The sequence below is a fragment of the Hippoglossus stenolepis genome, chromosome 11, assembly GCF_022539355.2.
Source record: "Hippoglossus stenolepis isolate QCI-W04-F060 chromosome 11, HSTE1.2, whole genome shotgun sequence".
NCBI classification, from domain to species: Eukaryota; Metazoa; Chordata; class Actinopteri; order Pleuronectiformes; family Pleuronectidae; genus Hippoglossus; species Hippoglossus stenolepis.
The window spans coordinates 11,416,054-11,430,102 of record NC_061493.1 but is presented as its reverse complement, the minus strand read 5'-3'; the positions used below and the strand labels follow the sequence as shown (position 1 = coordinate 11,430,102).

The window sequence follows — 14,049 nt, the reverse complement described above, 5'->3', positions numbered from 1 at the left end:
AGGTGGGTTAACTGTTTGAGTCCACCAAACAAAAACCAAATCCAATGCAATTGAAGTAAATGGTGTACGATTCAGAAAAAAACATACAAAATGCCTCCATACTGCTCCTGTGTTGTCATCCAAGTGTCCTATAGCCCAGACATTCAATTTCAACTCGAAACGGCGTCATTTACACTGTTTTTAGACTTAAATTTCCGCTGTTCTCCTCCTCATAGCAGTTCTCACAAGAACGCACACCAAAGGAGCAAAATGGAGGCGTTTTATGTTTTATTTTACTGTTTTTTTCTTCACATTTGAAGAATTGATCACCATTTATTTTAATTGTGTTTGATTTGGCTGCAACGTGGTTTACCCCTGAAACTTCAAAAGGGTTTTATGGACTCAAACACTTACATTTTTATTTTTGGGTGAACTTTAGCACTCATTTCTGTAGCAACATTCTCTTTGTATGCACATAATGTAAACTGGGGTGTATATAAGTTATTTTGACTCAGGGCTCCATCCCTTAGCTGAGACCAGTGTAATAACTATGGGCCGCCATTCAGTTTTCTCCAGCTTGTACTGTGAAAATGGGTCTTTTATTTTGGTAACAACAGGAAGTACACTGTGCACATGCGCAGTAGTTGTCATCAAACCAAACTCGTTTCTTCCTTTGAGCTCTTCCAGCCGCGCGTCGGGCGTCAGGAGGAAACATCACAGACAAAATGTTGACTAAAGTCATCGGTCAGAAGTACGTGGCCATCGCCAAGTCATGGTAAGATTTCCTTTTAACATCGTGTTCGTAAAGAAGTGAAGGAACAGACTCAGGACCGCCAGAATCTCAACGTGTCCTTGTCTAACATTAGCTGTTAGCTTAGCCGAGGTCATAGCTGTAGGGACGAGCTAACTTTAGCTTCCTGTCAGCTAACGTCAGGTTAAAACTCAACACGACCACTTTAAATCAAACGAGCTGAGTGGTCTCACTCGAAGAGTTGATGCTGGTGTTATTGTTCAAGATAAGACAGGAAAAAATAGTGGATTAACCATCTGTGTCTCAAAATGTTTACTGGTCTGAGGGCAGCTGAGGTGAAGTGGAAAGGAACTAGCAACCTTTTCTATGTGAAGCTATAATAAGAAATCCTATTAGTATTCAAGACAATAAACAAACTATTATTTAGGTTAATTTAGCTTTATTGAATTATATTAAAGAAATGTTTGTTGCTTGGTGTTTTGATATTCATTGTGCAAAGAATAACTTCCCTGTTGACAAATCGACTGGATCTTTCCTCTCAGAACCAAACAGTCTGTGTCTTTAGCTTGACCTTGAGTAATATTAGCATTTGTGCCGGTTCCATAGAATCTCACCAACAGCATAATTGTGCATTGAACTTTCTACGATCACTTTGGTTGATTTTATTTTACATTCACTTTAAATATGATCAGTGTGGTAAATCTTCACCATCTTGACAGGATCCCCACCCTGGCTATATGGGGCGGCGTTGGAGGTGTCGCTCTTGTCCACTTCACAGACTGGAGGTTGTTTTTGGATTATGTTCCCATCATCAATGGCAAATTCAAAAACGATGAGTAATGGCAGCCAGGTAAGAGATGATGACTTCAGGTGTTCAGTGTTAGTAGAGGTGGGACTGCTGAGTAAGGAAAACATTATCATGTGTAGATAGTATCATATTTGTTTTTGGAAATGGATCCACTGTTACTTCTGCACTCACTTTTCAAGCCGGAGACAATACACTGGCACTGCTGTCTGTTGTTGTACATCTAAATTAGTTTTTGACTGTTAAAACTATTCAGTCATATTTCTTTCACGCTGTATTATTGAATCAATTCAAAATGCTCTTGATCGATCTGTTTCTGGAAAGCTGGATAGTAAAAGATAATTACTCAGCAAATGTATAACAAGTTCTGCAAATTGTTTTTCTGCAAATTTACGGGGTGTTTGATTTTGATAAGGCCCACACCCATCTACGTGCAGCATCAAGGTCTATTGTGTAACTATGCAAGGCGGTGCTTGTGTTTGTTGGGTACAGATCTTTCTCCTGCAAAAATGACACACAAGGGTAGTACCTCTCACACAGGCTGTTTACATTTTATAAACTGGGGCAGACCTGCATATGGACACCACAGGCAGCAGTGGATGGAGATTCAACCCAATTTCTGATATTAATCCTTACTGGCCATTGCCTGAAATGACCTCATGCCTCCATCTGACAGAAATACTTTCCAAAAACTGTGAAGCACATATCACAGCCATATTGTAGCATTGTGACATATTTATTTATTTCAGCGAGCATAGTTGGGGTTGTAGTGCTGCATGCTCAGGGACGCACTTCCTTGTATACATACTTAATACAATAAAAAAGAGTACCTATAACATTTCTTTTATAAAAAGATGATGGAAATAAAGGACATGTCTGTCCACTGGCCTTTGGCCTTCAGGTCTTTACAGCCCCATAGAGGCCTGCTGTGAATGTTTCCACCTCACAATGCATCATCAATTAGACATATTAATGAGTCTTTAACATGAATACCATGGGCTACCTCTGAAAAAAAAGTTATATAATCAGATGGCTTATTTTTTAGAACAATCACGTTGGCAAGATACTTGAGGGTTACATGTCTTCAGCTGGGACTCGAGAATTGAGTTAAACTCAGAGTCAAGAAACCAGGCATTTAGACCAGTCAGTAGACCAGAATCCAGGACAGTGTATGCATGTAGTAGCTTCTAATAAGAAAGAAATGTCTAAAACACCTTTGACCACTAGACGTATTTAGATCTTTAAACTGCTACAAAACATTAAACGACTGCCATTCTTAAAGTCTTTAACAATGCGGCAACTTACTAATAAAGTAGATCTGCAAAAGTAGATAAAAAAATATATTTGGTGGCTCAATTATTTGAGCATGTCTTTTTAAAACCTGTGTTCTCGTAACTGACTACGGCCGCTCATCTGCAGCTATAAAAACACTGATGGTGTTTGTTATTAGAGTGTGGATACCCGACTTAGTCTGGTGGGTTCGAAAATGATTTGAGAAAGTGATTGAAATGATATTTGGGTTCCGTAAGGTTGGCTGTTTCTTCCACCGGCTTTCTGCTGCGTGTGGCTGTAATCAGGGAAACCAGTTCGATCAGTTCGGATACAAAATAAAGAAAGATGTCGGGTGTAGGTCAGGCTTGGGTTCATTTTCTCTGTGGCGGCTTCGGAAAAGTGTCTGTACAAATCATGTGTCTCCTTACACCCCAATTTTAACGAAATCACTCAAACGTTCTTTCTAGCCTTGATGTTTGATTGGCCTGTTCCTTATTCATTTTATTTTTTCTCTGCTTCCAGGTCAGTACTACTTTTTACTCAAAGACTTAAATAATGAACAGAAGCTGCTGCAGCCGGTACCTTGCACTGTTGTCCACCTGCATGCCAGGCCACTGGAAGCCGGTCATCTTCACCCTGCAGCTCAGTCAACATCGACCTATTCACCACCAACATCCAGCTGAAATGCACCACGATTTGGCATTTCAACTTTTCCTCTGCCAAAACATGAATGGAAGGAAAATGTAAACGGGGGTGATAAATGGACTCTTAGTTTTTTCTTTTCCTGTTCAGTTTGGGGTCAGGTATTTATTTTTAATCATCAGTTCTGTGTGTGCCGTGGATCAAACCGGATTCACAAAATACAAATCTGTCCTTTATGTCATGCTGTAATTGTTTTGATGAGAATAAGTAAAATATATGAGATTTATCCTGTATTGCATTTGTGCATATTTATTCCACTTACAATGGGTTAACTGATTATGATGTTCATTGTTTCCCTGCTCTCAATATCATGTCAAATTACATTTATCGTTTCCACAATGCAGACACATGAGTGGAGCTTAGCTTTGGTCACCAATGATGTCACCGTACCACTGCTTCCTTTTATGTAGAAGTCATATCTGAGTCATATCAAGTTGCTACTGTGAGACCCACGTGATCTCAGCATCAGGAAACATTTTCATGACATTATGTAACGTGAGCTGTCGACTGCCCAAATTAATAAAGTGAAACCCTCCACTCTGGAGACGCATGCAGCAGAGAAAATATAAGATAATCTTCTTTGTGCATGAGCAGAGGACCACCATGTTTCACCTCTTGTTAAATTATGGTTGAACAGTCCATGGAAGACCCCAGGGTGGGTTGTAGGAGGGGAACTATTGGGAGGGGGCATTTAAAAACAAAAACAAAATATTCATAATTTGTCACTGTTGTACTGGTGCAATAAAGATTTGTTTTAAAAAAAACACTTATTTAGTCAAAATGAGAATAAATCATAAATTCAGTTTGATGATTCCAGTATATTAGTGTCAATTAGACTTTATCCTGCAGGGGGCAGTAATGCACCTGGGAGCGCGTACACTGCCACATTACACCAGAAGAAGATCGCGCTGCTGTATGTGAGCTCATTGTGCGGACTAGCCTTTACGGGGGTGTGGCGGATGGATTTGCGGCGCTCGTTCTGTGACGGGGCCGGCGGAGTGATCCACAGCGGCACAGGTCGCGGAGACAGACAGTGGGATCGATAACAAACGGAACTCGGTGAGAAAATTCATGACCGGGACGAGGAGCACAGAGCTGGCTTCAGATCTGCCGTGAGCCCCCGGTACAGGCGAGGAAAGCGGGACGCAGCGGGACCATGGAGAGGAAAAGGTGGGACTTTTAAAAAGGCGCAGATGTTACGGTGAAAGTTTGCGTGCAGGAAATAGACGCATGCACACACACACACACACGTCCTGTAATGGGGAAACACTCAGCTGCTAATGAACGCGTCCGTCTTATTTATTTACACTACAAGTCAATGTAGCTCAACTTTGGCTGCAGGGAGTTGTAGTTTCACCACACCGGGAAACTTTAAACTGCACTAATTGATATGCTAGCCGCCGGTTACGCTGACGTTATTGACGTTAGCGGCGCTGCTAGCTTGATTAGCTAGCTAAGTTTCATTGTTTACACACGCTTGACTGGCGGTGCGACGGGCCCCGCCACTCTCACCGCAGCTCGGACAGAAACATCCAGGATACAACACGGAGACAAAGAATATGTCGTCCCACGTGTAGCACACTGTTGTGCAATCTGCCCGCAAGTCTCTGAAACATCTATAATTCACAATTTTAAGGGGCAGCGAGTCTGTTTCTCAATTAGCAAACCGCATCAGCTAATGAATCCACCTCAGATCGTCTTATCTGAATCGCCTGAAGAACATCCACTCGAGTGTTTCTACTTATTCTCCACTTTGAAACACTGTGTGGGTTCGTACTAATGTGCTCTGTGACATCTGACTCCTTGTCATTGCGTCTGTAATGGAGGGAAAACCTTCCCCTCCTGATCCCTTTCGGAGATTGTTCACAGTGAGCTGACCGTAGAAAACTTAATCCAACTTGAGCCTGTGAAGAAGTCTCCACAATCAGAATGAACTGAGAAGTGGCCTCAGCTATGAAGAAGGTTAATCTATACCATCGTTTATTATCATTATTGTTATGATTTTGATAAGTCGTTGCCAACTCAAACAGGCAATAAAAGATAAGATAATCCCTGATTGGTCCCACAATAAGGAAATGAGACGCGTTTCAGCAGCAAAGAGCACAGTCAAAAAATAGGCATCGGTAATAAATAAGTAAATATGCAGTATATACACAAGGGAATATAAAGATGGAATTGAAATATATAATGTAAACACAATATTTACAGTGTGACGATGTGCACATCAGCCATTGAATGGCACATACGGAATGAGTGTTTCACAGTAAAACCTGTTAAACCTGATTTTTAGCGCAGTCCCAGAATTGGTTTGTGTGCTCTGTGCTCTACTGGGAGCAGAGATGATTATACAACCTAACAGGTGCAGGTAGGAAAGACCTGCTATACGTCTCCTTTAGACACTTAAGGTTAATTGGTCTGTCAATGAAGGAGCTGCCCAGTGCTGTGACTGGGTGGGATTGGGGACATGGCAACAACATGGGTTGGTAAGACAATTCACAGTGTTACTTTTTAATGTTATTGTTTGGTTATTTAATCGAATAATGGTATGGTTGTGAAGTGTTATGATCCATCCATCATCTACACCACTTATTGTTTGAGGGATGCACGAAATATACAGAGACAAACAAGCATTCACTCTCACATTCACACCTACAGTCCATTTAGAGTCTCCAAACCATCTTAACCCTGATCAGCATGTCTTTGGATGGTGGGAGGAAGCTGGAGTACCTGGGGAAATCCCACAAACACGTGGAGAGACCATGCAAACTTCACAGAGAAAGACACAAACCAAGATTCGAACCAGGGCCTTTCTTGCTGCGAATAGTCATGTGATGCTGTTTTTTCTGTTTTTCTTTCTAGTATACCCGTTAAGTGCATTCTCAACAAGCCCCAGTTAGTCCGTGGTCTGAGTGGAAACCTACACCCAGATGTGAATGCCAGCCACTCCCGGGCTGGAAGGTCTCTCCTGACCAAAGTGCAGCGCAGCAGGCACAAGCATCACTACGAAACCAACCATCAAATCAGGGTGAGACTGTGTTTTGTATTATGGAGCATAAATGCCTCAAGTGGAGGGAAAATATACCCTTCAACAGAAATTAAGGTATGAAGGTTATTTTTGTTGCAAACCAACTGAGCACATGTGACAATGGAATTTGTACTTCTGGAGAGGAATTTTTTGATGTAGAATGTAGTCACACGCGTCTGTGTGTGTGTATAATTGAAGTTAGATAAAAATGCCTTAGGAGTTGCAAACATGTAGGTTGTCTTTTCTCTCCCATAGATGCAACACAAAAGTTTCACATCAAATTCGTCATTACAAGTCCATAAACCCTGGTTTACGAATCCCAATCTGAGAAACTCCTGCTCTCATGTTTTTTTGGTACAGTTGCTGCAGCAAATATGGTTCAAAACACATTCACACACCTGTAAGCAAGAGTCTGAAGTCGTGGACAAAATGTGCACATCCACAAAAAGTCTGTCAATGAGGGTTTCACACAATATTTCTCGAATACTTTTTTCCTCTTGGATATTCTTCTAGTGCAAACACAAGTCAATATCTACGACTGTTTCAATCTACCACAAAAATTACATGTTCTGCGCTGTAACATTTTACGATAACAATAGTGTGTACAATGTCTTTATATATAAACCACCCCTTAGACCTCTTCATGTTATTGTTTTACATAATTTAATCACAGTGGTTTTTATTGTGCTTTTTGAAAAAGACCTACAGAATAAGTTCATGTGTTGAAAATGGGGCTGTACAAAATGACCAAAATCCTGATAGGTCATTTTGTTTCCAGATAACTGAGCATATTGTTACTTGTTGATCAAAAATAAATCAAAAACGTTTTATCCTTTCAACCATGTGAATTGGCTGTTAAGAGTCATTCTGTTCAGAATTAAGAAAATGAGCCACGGACCACAACAATTTGCAGTGGAAAACCCCTGCTGTACTGAGCCGGGTCGGCCAAGGACAAAAAATGTTAAAAGATGACAGAAACATTGTGAAGAAAAATGCAAAACGACAGTCTGACATCACCACCAACCTCCACAGGGCAGGAGGGAAAGTATCACAATCCACCCTCTGAATAAGTCGCTGACAGCAGAAATATAAAGGCCATATCACAAGGTGCAAAACACTCGCCAGCAGTAAAAAATGGGAAGGCCAAAGAAGTACAGAGATGAGCCGCAAACATTCTGTAACAGAGTTTTATTGACTGGTGAGACAAAGATTAACTTCTAGCAAAGTTTTCAAAAGGCCAAAGTGTGAAGAAAGAAGGGATCCAGTCATGATCCAGAACATAGAAGCATGTCTGTGATGAGATTCCTATAGTCACTAGACTTCAACCCAATAGAGCAGCATTTCATGTCCTGAAGAGGAGACTGAATTAAAAGTGCAACCATATGTTACTTAACTTTTGCTCACCTAAAAACAGGGCAGCCTGATAGAAAAGGTGTTTTTTTCCAAAGCTTTTTATCAAGTTGTAAATACTGTACCAATAAATTAAAGCTGAAACTCTGAACTCATGTTACATATTCATCTTTGGATCTTTAAACACAAATCTCGGTGTGCATCAAAACCAAAATAATTGGCCCCGCTGTTCCCATGTGTTTGGGAGGGGGGGGTAACTGCATCGTTTCTATTTGCAAAGACCAAATTTATTATTGACTCTAAAAGGTTTGAGGAAGCAATGTACTTCTCGTACCTTGTCTGCTGGAAATTACAAAAAGGAGAAATCCGAACAATACAGACCCTGTCTATTCCAGTGCATCCTCAATGCACCTGTACTTAAAAGCTATCCTCTCAACTAAGACACTTGTTAATGCCAGGTATGAACACTTTCATTGTACCAAACAACATTATTTTTCCTAAGTTTCCCACGTGCCCTCTGGCAAACAATAGCTAAGATGTCATGAGACTTTGCCACAGGAGATATTCAGTACCATGTACAACTCACGTCATTTTAATATTTCTCTGAAAAGGTTTATTTAATCATGATAAAAAAATTGGTTAAATGATTCATGTTGTCATTTTCCTTACAGCTCAAACCTGATTTAAACACAACACTACCAGTTCGACAGACAGCATCCATCTTCAAACAGCCGGTGACCAAGGTAACAAATCACCCCAACAACAAAGTGAAGACAGACCCGCAGAAAGCTGTGGACCAACCCAAGCAAGTAAGTCTGAGAGCAGTCAACGTGCACATTTCAGTTCTCTCTCAGTAAAAAGTTAAACTGCATGAGAGTTAAAGGAATCAGCTTTACCTGCAAATTGAAATTTGAGTCATTTCCTCAGAGTGGAAAGCCTGGTGATTTGTCAGGACTTTCTTTTTAGTATTGAAGGGTTAATTTGCCCTGAAGCAGATATCTGTATACACTTCACAAAAACGCATTATTTCAGTTTGGAGAACATTGTGTTAAAAACCTAACAAGGCCCTTTGTTTTCTTGGTTTGCTTCAATCTTCAGCTGTTCTGGGAGAGGAAGCTGAGCGGCTTAAATGCATTTGATATTGCGGAGGAACTGGTGAAAACTATGGATCTTCCCAAAGGTTTACAGGGTGAGAGTAACAGACAACATGACTGCCATGTATAATTCAAAGTAAGAGTTTTCTACAAGCTTAACATGTCCCTCTGCTTTTTTGTTTTACTGTCCTTAGGTGTTGGGCCTGCATGTTCAGATAAAACACTGCTTTCTTCCATCGCCAGCGCGCTGCACACCAGCCCTGCACCCGTCACCGGACAGCTCACTGCTGCGGTGGAGAAAAATCCTGGAGTGTGGCTGAACACATCCCAGCCTCTTTGTAAAGCCTTCGTAGTGACTGATGATGACATCAGGTAAGAGGTTCACATGTGCAACACAGCGGTACCATCATTGATCTATGGCAAGTAGTTGGTACCAGTGGTGCAGGAAGTACGCAAACATTTACTCGAGTACAAATACATAGATAAAAATGTACTCAAAAGTACCACATTATATTTTGTTATGTAAGGTAGAAATATATTTCAACTTTTTTTGTAAGTAAATATGCTTTCAAAATATACTTAAAATATTCAGAATAAAAGTACTTGACAAGTCTGACCCCCATAGTTCACTGTTTAAATGCGCCCCTCATAAATTCTAGATACCAAGTGTCTGCCCAATGTGTGTCTGCCCCAATCCTGAAGCGGCGATCCACCGCTATAAAATAGATTTTGCAGAACATGTTTTGGTAATAACTGACTCGACTTTAATCAAGTACATAGTCTGACTGGCTGTGGAAGATCCACTGTGCTGTTGTTGTCCTGTCTTGCTGCTTTAAATCTGGTTCAGTGTGGTGAGTGTCCCTGCTGTCACTCAAACCAAAACTTAAGGCTTAAATTGCACTGTCTGTGTTTTGCTGGGATGTGATTTAAAACAACCGAGTAAATATTGTGCACAGTGACTAAAAACATGAAATAGCTATACATGCAGTTCTTATGAGGATGTTGTAACGAAATCCTTTTGCACCTCAAGTATTTCCCATGATAGGTTTGTAATTCCTTGCTGCTAAGTTTTATTTATTTATTATTATTTATTTATTACAGGAAGCAGGAGGACATGGTGCAGAGTGTGAGGCGGCGGCTCGAGGAGGCTCTCATGGCCGACATGTTGGCTCATATAGAGGACACCACTGCAGCCGCAGCAGCAGCAGACAAAGTAGAAGAGAAGGTTGAGCAGGTGGACAAGGAGGAATCATAGCCAAGGTACGCTAATGATTAGTGTGTAGCTGCCATCATCTTGTGTTTCTCTATCCATGTACAAACTTTGATTATCTTACACTCTAAAAAGCTTAAGTACTCAGCTAAACCTGTAACCTGTCTCTTTCTCATCTCTCCTACAGGCCCGACGTGACGTTTGCTGGTAAACTGGTTTTATTTTCCCACAATTGGCTCCATGAAGATTTTTTTATAAATGTTTACACGAAGTAGACCCTAAGCAGAAGTTCTGCAAGTCTTGTTAACATACACAAAAATCTGTTTCTTTTCTTCTTTTTTATATTTGACTATGTAACCCTGAAAGGGTACTTTGAGTTTAAATTTTTACCTCTGTATGACAGTTTTGGATGGTGCTCAATGCAGTGTTACACTCAGTTAACAGCTGTTCAAGCTCAAAGTTAAAAACACAAACCTGATGTATGTGAATGAAAAGTGTGTGTGTGTGTGTGTGTGTGCGTGTTTGTGTGTGTGTGTGAGAGAGACGTATCAGTTCATGTTCAGAACCTCAAGTGTGTTCCTTTTTAACTGTTCAAGAAGAATATGTTGCTCTTATATTTGAACTCTGGCACTGTAGGTAGTGTTGTGTAGGTTGCAGTATGTTTACATGCACGCAGCACTCATGTGGCTGTGAATAATCATATTGAGCTCATTTGATAAAGGTTTTACAGTTCAAAGTGCTGTTATTTCTCCTGATAACCTGTGTTTACATGGTTTTCCAAGTTTAAGTCCGGGGTGGGCCCATTTAATTTTGAGAAAATCCTTCAAGAGGCAAACTAAATGATTGAATGCAAATATCACACTAACCTCTCTGATGACGTCTGATGTCAGATGGTAGTGATCATGCAACTCGCAGCTGGTTTTTTAGGTTCGTGATGGTCAGTCTTGAGCGGAACACAGTCTTTGCAAGGTTCAGCTTTGAAAACGCTGCTCTCAGCCACATGTTGTCACAAACTGAGATGCAAACGTCACTACATGTCTGCTCAGAATTAGGAATTTCCTCAGGACGCACATACAATTTATAAAACTCCCGCAGAAATTGTGGTGGCTTTGAGCTCATTGTTGCTTTGCAGTTTGATCATTTTATGTTATAGGTTGTCAGGCACATCAGCTGGTTCCACATTAAACAGCTTAGCGAATGTGATGTTTGTTTACCTTTCATGTCCTGAAACAATCATCAAACGCCTGAAGGAGTTTTGCAGACTCTCCAGCGTATTCAGATGTCCTAGCAGGCTTTTGTTGTTGCAGAGCAGGAAAGTTCAGTGTTGCCCCCTTTCTAGTTGCAGTTACCACAGCTGTAATTGCCCCACGTTTGAAAGCAAAGAGCTTAGAGGCTGGTGGGGACTTTGGAGCTTGAGGTTGTTGGTAATGTCTGCCATGAAAGCCAGATCACTCTGCCACTTGCTATCACTCAGTTGCATGACAGGTTTTCCCTTCGTCTCCATGAAGTGTTTTACTTTCTCCCTGGCAGTGTTAGCATATTGCCTTGATTCAACCATCGCACATCTCAATGATAAACCAGACCTTTGAACTCTCAGGCTGCCTCATTAGCCTCTTGAACTGGCAGCTGTACGGCCCTCACGTTGTCATAATACCAGTGTGATCCAGGGAATATGACTGATGTGTTTGTTTGAGACAGTAGCATACATCTAAATCACTTTCATTGATACTAAGATTATTTAATGTTTTGACCAATGCCACGAATTCCCTTCTGCCATGGCTGAGACCTTGTTGCAAATCAAAATCGTATTAAAGTTAATCCCCACCTATCATAGTGCTGTGCATGGCTTGCTAAGACAGCCATTCCTCCCTCACGTCCTAATCAGCAGTGATCCCACGCACAAAAATGTGTTTGTTATGTCTGTTGTTTCATCGCAGGCCAGAGAGAAAAAACTGGGAGTTTCTTGTGCTGTCGTCAAGTGTTTTTTTTTTCTGTTTTTTATATATCTTGTGCCATATCAGTAATCTGTTTTGCAGAAGCTTTTTTTCAACAAACTGGCAAACTGGAATACTTTACTTAGCAATTAGCCTGTTCACCACAAAAACTGTCTATATGTCACTTTCTTGTGAACTCTGCTCAAGAGTGTTTACTTTATCCAAGAGCTTTTGTCCTTGCAACTCTTCTAGTTAAACATGTTTCCAGCTGTGATGATGCTCGAGATCAGACTTGTTAAACATTGAGAATTGACCCCACATACTAAACACACCTGCTTGTCTTTTCACTTCAATTTTCTTTCCTTTTTGTCCATTTCTCTTGGAAAGCATCTGCATCTGCTTCTCTTGAGAGTTGCCATGATGCTTGTCAGCAATGATTCGTAATGTGTGTGTCTAGAGGTGTGTCTGGGACCTGACTGGCATACAACCAGAAAGGGCCAGACTGAAGGACACAATATTCTGCTATTATTTTTGTTTTATTGAAAGAAAAAAAAAATTGTTCCCTTTTTTAAAATATTTATAAATTGTCTGACGGGCTTATAGGGCTCGGAGGCCGTAGGTCCCCCACCCCTGGTTTAAGCCATGTTATTTGTTCTGACAGAAAAATTGTCAGTATTGTTTTGCCATGTTTGATTTTATTCAGTAAAGGAAAATGTGTGTACCGTAAGAAAATACAAAACAACAAATGCAACGCTCATGTACCTCATAACCTGGTGTACTGTACCTCATTACAAGATTCATTTTTGTCTCTGTATCACTGTGACACTGTTGAATAAATACAGCTGTTTTGTTATTGGTGTGTGGGTCAGTTATTACCTCATCAAAGTAGGTCATGTTTTTGTATGCGTTTGTTTGTTATTCAGCAGGATCATGCAACATCTGCAAAACTGATTTCTGTGAAATTTTGTGGAGGGGTGGGGCATAACACAAGAAAGCATCCATTAAGTTTTTGTGCGAACTAGGTAGTGTATCTATTATTTTAGTTTTTCACTTTCTTTAAATATGTGAGATGGGCCATTTTTCAAAATGTCATTGATTTGTTTATGGGACTGATATTTATGAGTGTGAGCAATTTGGTGCAGATCCAAATAAAAATCTGGATCTAGTGAATTTAAATGTGGATTCATAAGGGGACTGATACACTGGGTGGAGTAATGTGCTTTACTGAGTGACATTCTAGTGGGGGGTTTTCTCCTTTGTTATTACCTTTCATATACTTTGGAGGCTGAGGAAGATGGATTCTCATTTTAGGCCGGAGGGTTGTTTTCTTTAAAGGTCATCATTACATTTTCAAGCCTGTCTGAAAATGATACTCATATAAACTTCTGAAATGAAGGAAAAATAAATCCACAGCCTTCCGACACAGGTAAGATGAGGCAAAACAAGAATGTGTCTTTTTTAATAGTAAATTATTTGTGTCCTCAAAGAGTGATTTTGGCACAAATAAAGAAAGGCATCATTTAACAGGCAAGCATGCACAGGAGGAATAATCACATTGAACAGGAACACAGTGTACACGGAGGGGAAGGCCCTGCTCACCATCCTCAGTCCCAAGAACCAGAGGTGACTGGGCCTTTTCTGTCAGAGCTCCCACTCTGGAACAATCTCTGTCTGACAAACGCCTTCTCCTCTTAAATTGCCTCTTAAAAACAAATCTTTATGCTTTATGCTTTTTGAAAATTCTGATCTTTGCAAATATTTTAATTATTTCATGTTATCTTATTTCTACTCTTTTCTCGTCTGAAACATGTTTTATTTCTGTATCCGTGCTGTAATGCTGTGTGATCCATCAAATTGCTTTTAAATTATTTTGTATTGTTTCAGTTTTAAATGAACCACCTTGTAACTGTGTTTTGTAAAGGTGCTA

General features: G+C 40.4%; 2 protein-coding genes across 2 annotated transcripts; both read left to right on the top strand.

Moving 5' to 3' along the window:
- The first annotated feature begins 605 nt into the window (after nucleotides 1–605).
- Nucleotides 606–3,740, top strand: LOC118118111 (cytochrome b-c1 complex subunit 10). The gene is made up of 3 exons (XM_035170971.2): nucleotides 606–754; nucleotides 1,450–1,580; nucleotides 3,330–3,740. The coding sequence occupies exons 1-2, from the start codon at nucleotides 705–707 to the stop codon at nucleotides 1,568–1,570; spliced, it is 171 nt and encodes a 56-aa protein (XP_035026862.1). The 5' UTR covers nucleotides 606–704; the 3' UTR covers nucleotides 1,571–1,580; nucleotides 3,330–3,740.
- Nucleotides 3,741–4,422: 682 nt separating this feature from the next.
- mbd3a (methyl-CpG binding domain protein 3a) lies at nucleotides 4,423–12,975 on the top strand. The gene is made up of 7 exons (XM_035170970.2): nucleotides 4,423–4,679; nucleotides 6,369–6,534; nucleotides 8,556–8,693; nucleotides 8,983–9,073; nucleotides 9,173–9,350; nucleotides 10,080–10,238; nucleotides 10,376–12,975. Exons 1-6 carry the CDS (start codon nucleotides 4,666–4,668, stop codon nucleotides 10,231–10,233), a joined length of 741 nt encoding a protein of 246 aa, XP_035026861.1. The 5' UTR covers nucleotides 4,423–4,665; the 3' UTR covers nucleotides 10,234–10,238; nucleotides 10,376–12,975.
- The last annotated feature ends 1,074 nt before the right edge of the window (nucleotides 12,976–14,049 follow it).

Coding starts and splice junctions, on each gene's coding strand:
- LOC118118111 (XM_035170971.2), top strand. CDS start 705: ATGTTGACTAAAGTCATCGGTCAGAAGTACGTGGCCATCGCCAAGTCA. Junction 755..1,449: donor GTGGCCATCGCCAAGTCATG/GTAAGATTTCCT, acceptor CCATCTTGACAG/GATCCCCACCCTGGCTATAT.
- mbd3a (XM_035170970.2), top strand. Junction 6,535..8,555: donor AAACCAACCATCAAATCAGG/GTGAGACTGTGT, acceptor TTTTCCTTACAG/CTCAAACCTGATTTAAACAC. Junction 9,351..10,079: donor GTGACTGATGATGACATCAG/GTAAGAGGTTCA, acceptor TATTTATTACAG/GAAGCAGGAGGACATGGTGC.